Here is a 13,402-nt window from a genome sequence, read left to right as displayed (position 1 = left end):
TATTTGACAGTGGACTTGATGTGGAAATCTGAAAGTTATCGGAAGCGTCCATCAACTACTAGAAGGACAGGTTACATGGAAAAGTTATAGTTGAGGAAATGAGCCGATACACAGTCCCTACATTCAAATATTATAATATTATCTCGACGCTTTGTGGTCTAGGGAAAGTAGAATTTTACCAGGAAGTAGATTACAGTTTAAGATTAAAACAAAACACAAAGCTTTTATTAGGTTGTTCATAATGTAAGATATCGGTCTGTTCTGTTGACGTTATCTGTGTTGATGTTGACAATGACAAATCATTCCCTCTTCTCCTTCCCTCCATCTCCCTTCCTCCCTCCTCCCTCCTCCCTCCTCCCTGCTCCCTCCTCTCTCCTCTTTCTCTTGCTCCCCTCCACTCTCTCTGCTCCACCTCCTCCTCCCTCCCCCCCGGACTCCCTCCTCTCTATGCTCCACCTCCTCATCCCGCCACCCTCCTCCCCTACTACTCCTCCCCCCACTCCCCTCTCTGGCCCGCCTCCTCCTCCCTGTCTAGCTGGTGGCCAACGCGGTGATGTTTGTGTGTGTGAACGGCGTGGGGATGTTCCACCTGTGGATGACGGAGCGCGACCAGAGGATCTCCAACCAGAAGCGGGAGGAGTTCAGCTGCATACGCAGCAAGAAGGAGGTCACCAAGTACCAGCAGGTCAGCACCTCCCCGCACGCACGCTTCAAAGGAGAGCGCGTACTCTATGGTATCTTTCACTTTGAATTGTTGCAGGGCGGTATTGTCATATTGTTGTAAATTTGAATGGTTGAATTGTTGAATTGTTGATTTGTTGATTTGTTCATTTGTTCATTTGTTCATTTGTTCATTTGTTCATTTGTTCATTTGTTCATTTGTTCATTTGCCGATTTGTTGAATTGTTGATTTGCTGCTTTTTCTGATTTGCTGAATGGTTGAATGGTTGAATGTCACGCTTTCTTTATGTTTCAATTGTTGACCGTTGACCCCCATTGTTATTCTTTTTTTTCAACGTAGACATTTCAGAGCTGAATTCAAATGGTTTTCTGAGCGTGTTTGTGCGCGCGTCCCTCCAGGAGCAGCTGCTGCTGTCGGTGCTGCCGCGCTACATCGCCCTGGAGCTCAAGACGGAGCTGGTGAGGCATCTGTCCAAACCCACGGCGCGCCCCGGGGACCCGCACACCTCCAACAACTTCCACAGCCTCTACGTCCGCCAGCACAAGGACGTCAGGTGACCCGCGTCGCCACGGCAACGCCGTCCGTCAGAGACATCCCTTAGGGACAATTGTTCATTTTTATCTTGAGGTTAAATGTTTAAGAAGTTGCATGTTTTATTTTGTAGGTTGATTATGTTAACCTGCAAAATAACTGTAGGCCTTCTGTCTCCTTGTCTGTCTGTCTACCTCTCTCTCTCTCTCTCTCTCTCTCTCTCTCTCTCTCTCTCTCTCTCTCTCTGTCTCTGTCTCTCTCTCTCTCTTTCTCTCTCTCTCTCTCTCTCTTCTACTCCCTCTCTCTCTTCTGCTCTCTCTCTCTCTCTCTCTCTTTCTCTCTCTCTCTCTTCTACTCTCTCTCTCTTCTGCTCTCTCTCTCTCTCTCTGTCTCTGTCTCTCTCTCTCTCTTCTACTCTCTCTCTTCTGCTCTCTCTCTCTCTCTCTCTCTCTCTCTCTCTCTCTCTCTCTCTCTCTCTCCGTGTCTCTGTCTCTCTCTCTCTTCTACTCTCTCTCTCTCTCTCTGTGTCTCTCTATGTCTCTCTCCCCCTCTCTCTCCCTGTGTAGTATTCTGTATGCAGACATCGTGGGCTTCACCAAGCTGTCCAGCAGCTGCACACCAGAGGAGCTGGTGGTGGTCCTCAACAAGCTCTTCGGACGCTTCGATGACATCGCCAAGGTAACGGCGATGACGATGTCACTGAGATTCGCAAAGACGCACTCACTGATGAGGGGGGATGAAAAGCGCTCGCATTTCGACGGAGGAGTTTTGACATCGGAAAAAGGGGGGGTCGTGACCCTGTCCTGTGCTTCTCACTCTGTAGAAGAACGAGTGTCTGCGCATCAAGATCCTGGGGGACTGCTACTACTGTGTGTCGGGTCTGCCCGAGCCCACGTCCTCCCACGCCAGGAACTGTGTCCAGATGGGCCTGGACATGTGCACCGCCATCAAGTCAGCCCCGCTCACCCACACACATGTTCAGCGGTCGATCCACACGGGTTGAGCCATCGCCGTAACATGAACCGCCACCAAGCCAGTTGATAACCTCTCCTTTGCTGTTTGGTTCCACTTATTTTCTTTTCCTCCTCTCCGCCTCTCCGTCTCAGTCGATCTCCTCTCCTCTCTTCTCCTCACCTCTTTTCTCCTTTTCTCCTCTCCTCACCTCCTTTCCGTTCCCCACCTCTCCTCTCCTTTCCTGTCCTTGCCTACTGTCTCATCCTCCTCTCCTTTCCACTCCATCCTGTCTTCTGCTCTCACCTCCTGTCAACTCATCTCCTCTCTCTTCTCCTTTCCTTTCCATTTCTCCTTCTCTAGTCCTCTCCGTGTATTATATTGTATATTATTATATCCTGACAACGATCGTATTTTCTGCTTTTGAACGTGAATATCTCACATGATGATAATGATACTGATGCTGCACATCCCTGTCACCTCCTCCCTCACACCAGAGCACTCTCCCTGGTATCTGCGGGCAACGTGCTCTGCGGTGTGATTGGACGACAGCTTCGTGAAGGTGTTCACCGTTGTGTCTCTCCCTCGTAGCAAGCTGCGCGAGGCCACCGGGGTGGAGATCAGCATGCGGGTCGGCGTTCACACGGGCAACGTGCTCTGCGGTGTGATTGGCCTGCAGAAGTGGCAGTATGATGTTTGGTCACATGACGTGACGTTGGCCAATCACATGGAGTCGGGAGGGCTTGCCGGGTAAGATGACTTATTCATTTGACTACTTTAATAATATAATATTCATAATATGTTTAGATGTTATATACGATAAAAATGGCTGAATCCTATGTGACAATTGTGAATTACCGTTTCATTTATATAACTATAAAAAAGTAAAAGTAAATAAACTTCCTATTTTTTTTCAATGTTATGTTTGCTTATCCGATATATAAGAGTGTTATATTATTATTATCAGTATGATTTATAGAAGTTATCAACACCATTTTGAGACTATTACACCATTATCTCACAAATGAACCGTTCCATTTCGCAGGCGAGTGCACATCTCTGAGGAAACCATGAGGCACTTAAACGGGATGTACCAAGTGGAGGACACCGACGGGGGGGCCCGGGATGCTCTGCTCCAAGGCAGGAAGACATACCTGGTGACCGACCCCAACAAGAGGAAAGCAAGGAGGCCCTTTGAGGTAGGTCCATATTAGTGTGTCCCTCACTGCTGCCCTCTAATGGCCGGTTTCAACACTAAATCATTTGGTTTTACTGTTTGAGTGAATGAGAACAATTACTTACAGTTTAAAGTAAGCAAATGCTAGAAATGATTTAGGGTACGTGGCTTTCCTTTTAGGAACTTACTAATTGTGTAAAAGTGTCCCGTGTAACAGTGGTGTTAGCTTCTCGTGCTAACAAAGCATCCCATACTAACAGAGCCTCCCATACTAACAGAGCATCCCATACTAACAGAGCATCCCATACTAACAGAGCATCCCATACTAACAGAGCATCCCATACTAACAGAGCATCCCATACTAACAGAGCATCCCATACTCCCCACGCTGTACAGAGCAACTCCCTGGGAGCCAGGGAGAACAAGCTACGGGCGTCGGTGCGCATGTCCCAGTACCTGCAGTCCTGGCAGACCATCCACCCCTTCGCCGACCTTAGCAACCCGGAGGCCGCCGCCGCCGCCGCCGCCTTCCAGCCCCGCCTCCGCCCCACCCGGGCCTCCACCAACCGGGCGCTGCCCGACCTGCAGGTTCTACTCGTCACCCATTCGTTCATCACTCGTTCATTATTCATTGTTTCATGTCAATTTATGATGTATCACCTGTTATTGGTTGTTATGGATTATTCATTACTTCTTATGTATTATCATCTACAGTAAGATATTCTAATTAAGAATAACTTACTAATTGCTTATTAGTTAGCAATTTATTTACTTGCTTGTTAATTGGCTGATTCAGTGATTGGTCAAATATTAATTGGTTAACTGTTCGGTTGATGAATTAATTAACTTGTTTGCTCGCAGGAAGGACCGCTGGAAAACATAAGAGCTCAACCATGGTAACGAAGAACTCCTCCCTCCACGATCAACGCACACAACACATCGTAATATACACGGTGGCACGTGTCGATAAAGCTCGTTCAGACTGTTGTTTATTGGTCCTCAGCGTGGAGATGAATGATGTGAGAGTCGCCCGGGCGTCGCTGGACACGTTGGAGGGGGCGAGGTGAGGTCTCTCTGTTCAGAGCCTGCTTCTGTTGCTGTGCTCCCGATTGGGTTGGTCATTTAACGTCAGGCAGAACCGGAGTAGATACACAATATAATCTAGTAAATAAGATCAAATAAGAAATAGAATTTCAGGCAGTGTGTATATTTCTCTGTATGTTGATGTCTGATTAATTCTTATGATTATATTAATGTAAGGATAAGTCTTCATAAATGTTGTGTATATTTATTAAGTCCAAAGAGACGGCTTAGGGGACATTTTGCTCAAGGATGCCTACAGGTGCACTGTGGACAATGGGGTTCAAACCAACAACCTTTGCTGTGCGTGTTTGTAGGAGGAGGACGAAGAAGCTGAACTGGTTAACGTTGTGGTTTAATGACATTGAGCTTGAGAAACAGGTAAGACTGTGTGTTTTTATAAAGTATTACTCTAGTATAAATATATTATTATAGTCTTATTATAGTGTTATTGTAATGATTCCCTAAAAGCACTCTGTGTGTGTGTGTGTGTGTGTGTGTGTGTGTGTGTGTGTGTCTGTTTGTGTGTGTATGCGTGTGCCTGTGTGTGTGTGTGTGTGTGTGTGTGTGTGTGTGTGTGTGTGTGCGCGCGTGTGTGCGTGTGTTAGTTTCGTCTCTCTGAGGTCTCTGGTCTTCATCACTCCATGGGATGCTCGGCTATCATCTTCATCACTCTGTTCACTGTCCAGATGCTGGTCTCTGAACTGTAAGCCCCGCCCCCTCGCAATCAGTCCCCCCCAATATGTAGTAGAAAACATGTTAAATATGTCCTCCTTTAATGAAGCATGTCAATTGATCTGTCTCATGTATTTACGTTGGCTAAGTGTGGACCCTTGGTTTTGACCGTGGTTATAAACTTGTTTTAGGTACAGTTTGTAATTTTAACCTAATGGAAGCTATCCTATTTGCCACTACTGTAAAAGGTATGATTCTTATTAGGTGTGTTCAAAGTTGAGTAACCGACCAAACATTACGAAGTGCAGGGTCAACCACAATCTCAGAGAAATCGCAGACTGTTCCTTTAAATGTGGATTAAAATGGTCAAAGTAGTCCTCAAAAACTATGTTCCAACTATGCACTTTTTAAAATTGAAACATCATGAAACTGTGGCAAATGGGAGGACTCTCATTTGAACCCCACCAATGTCCCCTCCATGACCACTGCTCTGCGACCCCGTTATGCAAATGAGCCGACCCAAAAGGGTGTCGCGGCCCCCGGGTTGAGAACCCGGTGTGTGCGTGTCTTCTGCGCTGAGGCCAGGGCTCTCCGTCTTCTTGCAGGAACTTTGCGATGGCGGTGTCCTACGGGGCCACCTTCTTCGTGGTCATCCTGCTGCTGGCCGTGGTGTTCAGCGGATACCTGGAGGTACACGCCGGCTTACAGGAGAACGCTGTAGAGGGCGACACCAGAGAGGATTAGGAGATAACGAATTGGAGTAGATTAAGATTAGATAGAAAATAAAAATGTATTGATTTATTATGTATTATGTATGTTATTAAGTGCAGGGCAATTCGATCACGTTCCGTTAATCGAGGACATTCGATTAGATCGGATAACAGTTCATTTAATTAGAACAGATTAAGATTAGATCTCATTGCATTTAACTGGGGTACATATCAGACTAGATTCTAGTTTCATTAGATTGAGGTCAGATTAGATAAATAAAAGAGGTGCTACATAGACATGCTTTTGGATATTTTATTGTCACACATTCACATTCATTTGTGTGCTGTGTGTTGGTATGCTTGTGTGCATGTCTGCATGTGTATGTGTGTATATGTGTGTGTGCATGCGTGTGTGTATATGTGTATGCGTGTGTGTGTGTGTGTGTGTGTGTGTCTGTATGTGTATGCATGTATGTGTGACCTTATGTGCGTGTGCATGCGCGTGCGTGTGGGTGTGGGTGTGTGCGTGTGTGTGCGCGCGTGTGCGTGTGTGTGTGTGTGTGTGTGTGTGTGTATCCCAGCGGTGGAGCTCCAAGATGCCGGTGGGGATCCAGTGGTTCTCGGGGCTGTGGCGGGATCTGTCCACCAGGGCGGCGCTACGGCTGCTGCTGCTCAGCCTCTTCCTCCTCGTCGTCCTCCTCATGGCCTTCCTCAACATGGTGAGACGCATGTCTGTCTGCCTGACCGTCTGCCTGTCTGTCTGCCTGTCCATTTGTCTGTCTGTCGGTCACTCTCTTTGTCGGTCTGTCTTGTCTGTATCTCTGTCAGTCTGCCTGTCCGCCTGTCTGTCTGTCTGCCTGCCTGGTCTGTCTGTCTGCCTGTGTCCCTGTCAGTCTGCCTGTCTGTCTCTCTGCCTGCCTGGTCTGTCTGTCTGCCTGTGTCACTGTCAGTCTGCCTGTCTGTCTCTCTGCCTGCCTGGTCTGTCTGTCTGCCTGTGTCACTGTCAGTCTGCCTGTCTGTCTCTCTGCCTGCCTGGTCTGTCTGTCTGCCTGTGTCACTGTCAGTCTGCCTGTCTGTCTGTCCATCTGAGGTCATGTGAATATCCTGCCTCCCTGTGGTCTTCTCCTAGATCTTCATCAGGGGGGATAAATGTAAGTCTGTCACCAGCAGACCGGACCTACAAGACCTCAACCTCTACACCTACCCTGTAAGATCTGTCTCTAAACTGCTCTCATCTCTCTCTCTCTATATATAGCTCTATATCTCGTCTGAACTTTATCTCTGTGTCTCTCTTTATAACTCTATCTCTATGTGGTCTTTCTATATAACTATATCTTTCTATCTTTATTACTATATCTCTATGGCTTTCTATACAACTCTTCATATCTCTCTATTATCTATTGTCTCTCCATCTCTTTATGTAACTCTACCTCCATGTCTCTCTCTGTAACTCTACCTCCATGTCTCTCTGTAACTCTACCTCCATGTCTCTCTCTGTAACTCTACCTCCATGTCTCTCTCTGTAACTCTACCTCCATGTCTCTCTCTGTAACTCTACCTCCATGTCTCTCTCTGTAACTCTACCTCCATGTCTCTCTCTGTAACTCTACCTCCATGTCTCTCACTGTAACTCCCCCTCCATGTCTCTCTCTGTAACTCTACCTCCATGTCTCTCACTGTAACTCTACCTCCATGTCTCTCTCTGTAACTCTACCTCCATGTCTCTCTCTGTAACTCTACCTCCATGTCTCTCTCTGTAACTCTACCTCCATGTCTCTCTCTCTGTAACTCTACCTCCATGTCTCTCTCTGTAACTCTACCTCCATGTCTCTCACTGTAACTACCTCCATGTCTCTCTCTGTAACTCTACCTCCATGTCTCTCTCTGTAACTCTACCTCCATGTCTCTCTCTGTAACTCTACCTCCATGTCTCTCTCTGTAACTCTACCTCCATGTCTCTCTCTGTAACTCTACCTCCATGTCTCTCTCTGTAACTCTACCTCCATGTCTCTCTCTGTAACTCTACCTCCATGTCTCTCTCTGTAACTCTACCTCCATGTCTCTCTCTGTAACTCTACCTCCATGTCTCTCTCTGTAACTCTACCTCCATGTCTCTCTCTGTAACTCTACCTCCATGTCTCTCACTGTAACTCCCCCTCCATGTCTCTCTCTGTAACTCTACCTCCATGTCTCTCACTGTAACTCTACCTCCATGTCTCTCTCTGTAACTCTACCTCCATGTCTCTCTCTGTAACTCTACCTCCATGTCTCTCTCTGTAACTCTACCTCCATGTCTCTCTCTCTGTAACTCTACCTCCATGTCTCTCTCTGTAACTCTACCTCCATGTCTCTCACTGTAACTACCTCCATGTCTCTCTCTGTAACTCTACCTCCATGTCTCTCTCTGTAACTCTACCTCCATGTCTCTCTCTGTAACTCTACCTCCATGTCTCTCTCTGTAACTCTACCTCCATGTCTCTCACTGTAACTCCCCCTCCATGTCTCTCTCTGTAACTCTACCTCCATGTCTCTCACTGTAACTCTACCTCCATGTCTCTCACTGTAACTCCCCCTCCATGTCTCTCTCTGTAACTCTACCTCCATGTCTCTCTCTGTAACTCTACCTCCATGTCTCTCACTGTAACTCTACCTCCATGTCTCTCACTGTAACTCTACCTCCATGTCTCTCTCTGTAACTCTACCTCCATGTCTCTCACTGTAACTCTACCTCCATGTCTCTCTCTGTAACTCTACCTCCATGTCTCTCTCTGTAACTCTACCTCCATGTCTCTCACTGTAACTCTACCTCCATGTCTCTCTCTGTAACTCTACCTCCATGTCTCTCTCTGTAACTCTACCTCCATGTCTCTCACTGTAACTCTACCTCCACGTCTCTCTCTGTAACTCTACCTCCATGTCTCTCTCTGTAACTCTACCTCCACGTCTCTCTCTGTAACTCCATGTCTCTCTACCTAACTGCATGTCTCTCTCTCTGTAACCCCCCCCCCCCTCCATGTCTCTCTCTGTAACTCCATGTCTCTCTACCTAACTGCATGTCTCTCTCTCTGTAACCCCCCCCCTCCATGTCTCTCTCTGCCACCCCTCCTCCAGTACTACCTGTACTGCTGCCTCCTGGCCCTGCTGGCGGTGGTGGTGTTTGTGAGGATGTCTCTGCTGTTCAAGGGCCTCCTGCTGACCCTGGCCGTGGTGGTCTACCTGGCTCTCTTCCTGCACGTCTACGCAGAGAGGGCTCACTGTCTGGTCGCGTTGCACTACAACTACAACCTCACCAGGTAGGAGTCTGTACACACACACACACACACACACACACCATATCAGATACACATACACACACATTATGTTTTATGACCAAAAACGAAGTAATTGAGTGTGTGTGTGTGTGTGTGTGTGTGTGTGTGTGTGTGTGTGTGTAGGCCTGGTATACTGAAGGACCCTCAGATCATGGCAGGAATCTGGCTGGTCATGTTCTACATCACATGTCTTGTACTCATCAGACAGGTAAGGTATTTTCTCTCTCTCTCCCACTTAGTATCTCTCTCTCTCTCTCTCTCTCTCCCACTGAGTCTCTCTCTCTCTCTCTCTCTCTCTCTCTCTCTGTCTCTCTCCCACTGAGTCTCTCTCTCTCTCTCCCACTGAGTCTCTCTCTCTCTCTCTCTCTCTCCCTCTCTCCCCCACTGAGTCTCTCTCTCTCTCTCTCCCACTGAGTCTCTCTCTCTCTCTCTCTCTCTCTCTCTCTCTCTCTCTGTCTCTCTCCCACTGAGTCTCTCTCTCTCTCTCTCCCACTGAGTCTCTCTCTCTCTCTCTCTCTCTCTCTCTCTCTCTCTCTCTCTCTCTCTCTCTCTCTCTCTCTCTCTCTCTCCCCCACTGAGTCTCTACGTCTCTCTCCCCCACAGGACGAGCTGTCCAGCCGGGTGGAGTTCCTGCTGGGCCGTTGCTTCCGGACGGAGCAGGAGGAGATGGAGACGATGGAGAACGTCAACAAGCTGCTCCTGCAGAACGTCCTGCCGCTGCACGTCGCCTCCTACTTCATGGGCAAGGCTGTGTGCAACCAGGTAACCATGGCGACGCCATGACAACCACAACACAACAACAGGGAGTAGGGGACCGGTTTTTTAAATATAAGCAAATGACAGAATAACATGAAGTACATCAAACGTACGGACAGACGTGGGACGGGACGCCACTCTTGTCAAGCCCTATTATGTTATGTATTATTTTATCTTTACTTGTATATACGTATTATGTTGTGATGGTATATATTCTATTGTATTATACCATGTTAATTATAGTACAGTTCCCGTAACAAAATGACGAAATAATAATCTGTTCTGTCAAAAGTAAAAAGTTTTAAACCCAAACTCCCTTCTACTTGTTCATTGTGGTGTTGTTCTACTCATTCCTTGTCGTGTGGTTCTACTCATTCCTTGTCGTGTGGTTCTACTCATTCCTTGTTGTGTGGTTCTACTCATTCCTTGTTGTGTGGTTCTACTCATTCCTTGTTGTGTCCAGGACCTGTACAGCCGTTCGTGTGACTGTGTGTGCGTGATGTTCGCCTCGGTGCCGGAGTTCAAAGAGTTCTACAGTGAGAGCATGGAGAACCGAGACGGATTGGAGTGTATCCGCTTCCTCAACGAGATCATCTCCGACTTTGATGAGGTACCTCACAACACTCAACACTGGGATTAACCACAGATTAACCAGAGACAAACTACAACCCAACACATGGATTAACATATTAACCAGACATATAAACTAGAGCTCAATGAGATGATTAACCACAGATTAACCCGGAACAAATTTGATCTCAGTGCAGGGATTAAGCATAGATTACATTTATAAAAAATAAAAAAATATATATATTTTTTTTTTTAATATATATTTTTTAACTGTCCATATATTAACCACATATTAACATGATATTAACTGAAACAATAGTAGTATCAAAAATATCATAAATGAACCATCACACATATCAATGGTTTATAAATCAACTGTTTCCTATGACCGTCGCCATATGCAAATCAGGCTATCCCCGTGGGGTCCCGGCACCCAGGTTAGGAACCACTCAAACACACACACCTCTCCTTCACCTCTCCCTGTCTCCTCAGCTGCTGTCCAAGCCCAAATTCTGCTCCGTGGAGAAGATCAAGACCATCTGCAGCACCTACATGGCCGCCGCCGGCCTGACCAATCAGGAGGAAGAGAAGCCCAAGGTTGGCAGTTGGAGGTTTTGTACTTTGTACTGAGGTTACTGCCCTAAATTGTAATATAGCATCATTAATATGTCAGTAGTAACGATTATCTTAGGTCTCAGTAGGTTTAAATATATGGCCTACTTTACTATAAATGTTCAACTAATTCGATTCAGTTGGATTTTATGTATTTCCGTTTTCAAGCTCTGATCAAATGCTATTTACTTTTTAGCGTTAAACCTTGTGTTTTCTGTCTCCCCCTGCAGGCGGTGGACATGTTTCACAGCCACATGCGCGCCATGGTTGAGTTCGCCATGGCACTGATGGCCAAACTGGAGCTGATCAACACACACTCCTTCAACAGCTTCAAACTGCGAATCGGTCAGAGCACTCATCTATTGATCCTAACAAACTAACAAACTTATAACATAAAACACGGTCAACTTGGCAACTGTGTGCCGATGATGTTCTCATGAGGTCATCCTCCACCCCTCCCGGGCTGAACCAACGCACTCTGAGCCTCTGTTCTGTGTTGTGTTGACCTGGCAGGAATAAACCACGGCCCAGTGATCGCGGGGGTGATCGGGGCCCACAAGCCCCAGTACGACATCTGGGGCAACGCGGTCAACGTGGCCAGCAGAATGGACAGCACTGGAGAACTGAACAAGATACAGGTCATTTATAACCTCTCTCTCTCTCTCTCTCTCTCTCTCTCTCTCTCTCTCTCTAAATTACATTAAATGCAAATGAGCTCTATTTGCATGAAATGAATGAGTGAATGAATGATTTTATGTTGCCAAAGCAAACATAAAAAAGTTGATTCAAGTATTTTTTACAAGAGAACAAGGAATCAGATTCAATATAACAATAAGACAACGTAAAAAAGATGTGAAGAGGTGTCGAGCAAAGGGAGACTAGGAGGGACTGAATGACTTCATGTGTTTTGCTGGTTTTCTAGTGACATGCATTGACATATTTAGCTGCTTCTGAGGCACTGACAGTATTTTCTACAAGTAGATGTTGCAGTTGCAGTTTTTTTATTATGTGTTCATATACGCTACAGGGTAGCAGGATAGGATGCTCTGTCTACGCCTCACTCTGTTGTCTCTCTTGCTCTCTCTCTCTCTCTCTCTCTCTCTCTCTCTAAGCTAACCTCTCTCTCCCTGGTCCCATAGGTAACGGAGGAGACTGCAGAAGTGGTCAAAGCTCTGGGCTACGGGGTCACTCTACGCGGGGTGATTAATGTCAAGGGCAAAGGTCAACTCACCACTTACTTCATCAACACCAACTAATCGGAACGCGGAACTAATTACGCGGAACTAATCTTTGACCTGATAGGCTGAACTTCCCAGCAGGGGGTGGGGCTTGACACTCCCACCGTGAAACCGGAAAGCGGGATAGACTAGCGGTTAGGGAGTTTGACTTCTGGCCGGAAGGTTCCGGGTTTGAACCCTGCTGTTCGCAGCCTTACCTGTAGGCGTCCACGACGAGGTGGCCCCCTTGAAGCTGAACTCCCCTGAAGATGAATTCACCTTCTGCAGCCCACATCGCTGAAGACCCTCGCATCGACTGAGAGACACGGCGCAGAGCTGCCTGCGTATATGCTCTCACCCCAGGTGAAGGTGTACACAAGGGAACACATGTTAGGCAATATGTTCATGTGAACAATATGTTGCAAAATCGTTTAAATGCACTTCGGAGAAGCGGTTGAAGATGCTGGATGAAGATGTGAGACTGGGCCTTAACCCCTACCGGCTCCCTAATGATATATATGTATCTGAATTCACTGTACGTCACTTTGAGTATAGCAACTGTTATATAGTCAATTGGACTGTGGAATGATGTTATACTGCCGCCTTAAGAAAATGTATATTTGAATCATAATAATGTAGATCTTTAGAGAGGGTTTGTGTTTGTTTATGTTTTGCTCTGATATGACGACTGTAAAGCCTGATAAATATTGAAAAGCACTGCTCTGTTATTGCACATTTAAAATGCAAATGTTTTCAGTTTCTTTTCAGTTTAGTGCAATTAATGAAAAATGGTTAATTTATGGTTTGAATCATTCAGGAAGTCTTCTTCGATGTTTTATTCTTTGCACGTGAATATTCAAATAGTTTACTCCAGCTTCTAGGCATTGTATTTTTCTACTTTTATTTATCAATCTAAAATAATAATAATAATAATAATAAATATATTATTGGATTGTGTCGCTATTTTTTGTTTGTGTGTGTGTGTGTGTGTGTGTGTGTGTGTGTGTGTGTGTGTGTGTGTGTGTGTCATAGTCTAGACTTCACCTTTGTAGAGTGTATAGGTGCGAAGGCACCGCCTCCTATAAATACGTCAGCAGACTTTCTCAGCTGCGGTTGGCCCGTTTCGGTGC

The 13,402-nt window shown here is 46.3% G+C and overlaps 1 protein-coding gene across 1 annotated transcript in view; it reads left to right on the top strand.

The window, feature by feature from the left end:
- LOC311368667 (adenylate cyclase type 4) overlaps positions 1-12,311 on the top strand; it is a gene marked incomplete at both ends in the record, with an annotated part of 16,564 nt that extends 4,253 nt beyond the window's left edge. The window contains 21 exons of the mRNA XM_084487465.1: positions 536-685; positions 1,081-1,235; positions 1,780-1,891; positions 2,037-2,164; positions 2,756-2,914; positions 3,210-3,363; positions 3,738-3,949; positions 4,345-4,404; positions 4,739-4,802; positions 5,030-5,127; positions 5,702-5,786; positions 6,421-6,525; positions 6,936-7,013; positions 8,918-9,099; positions 9,241-9,325; positions 9,721-9,879; positions 10,337-10,483; positions 10,936-11,040; positions 11,286-11,400; positions 11,569-11,693; positions 12,195-12,311. Of these exons, the coding sequence (XP_084343591.1) occupies positions 536-685; positions 1,081-1,235; positions 1,780-1,891; positions 2,037-2,164; positions 2,756-2,914; positions 3,210-3,363; positions 3,738-3,949; positions 4,345-4,404; positions 4,739-4,802; positions 5,030-5,127; positions 5,702-5,786; positions 6,421-6,525; positions 6,936-7,013; positions 8,918-9,099; positions 9,241-9,325; positions 9,721-9,879; positions 10,337-10,483; positions 10,936-11,040; positions 11,286-11,400; positions 11,569-11,693; positions 12,195-12,311 (2,595 nt within the window). The remainder of the gene's footprint in view (positions 1-535; positions 686-1,080; positions 1,236-1,779; positions 1,892-2,036; positions 2,165-2,755; positions 2,915-3,209; positions 3,364-3,737; positions 3,950-4,344; positions 4,405-4,738; positions 4,803-5,029; positions 5,128-5,701; positions 5,787-6,420; positions 6,526-6,935; positions 7,014-8,917; positions 9,100-9,240; positions 9,326-9,720; positions 9,880-10,336; positions 10,484-10,935; positions 11,041-11,285; positions 11,401-11,568; positions 11,694-12,194) is intronic.
- Positions 12,312-13,402: the final 1,091 nt, after the last annotated feature.

Source organism: Micromesistius poutassou (assembly GCF_964030765.1).
Source record: "Micromesistius poutassou genome assembly, chromosome: 23".
Lineage (NCBI taxonomy): Eukaryota > Metazoa > Chordata > Actinopteri > Gadiformes > Gadidae > Micromesistius > Micromesistius poutassou.
This window is presented reverse-complemented; position numbering and strand designations above follow the sequence as displayed.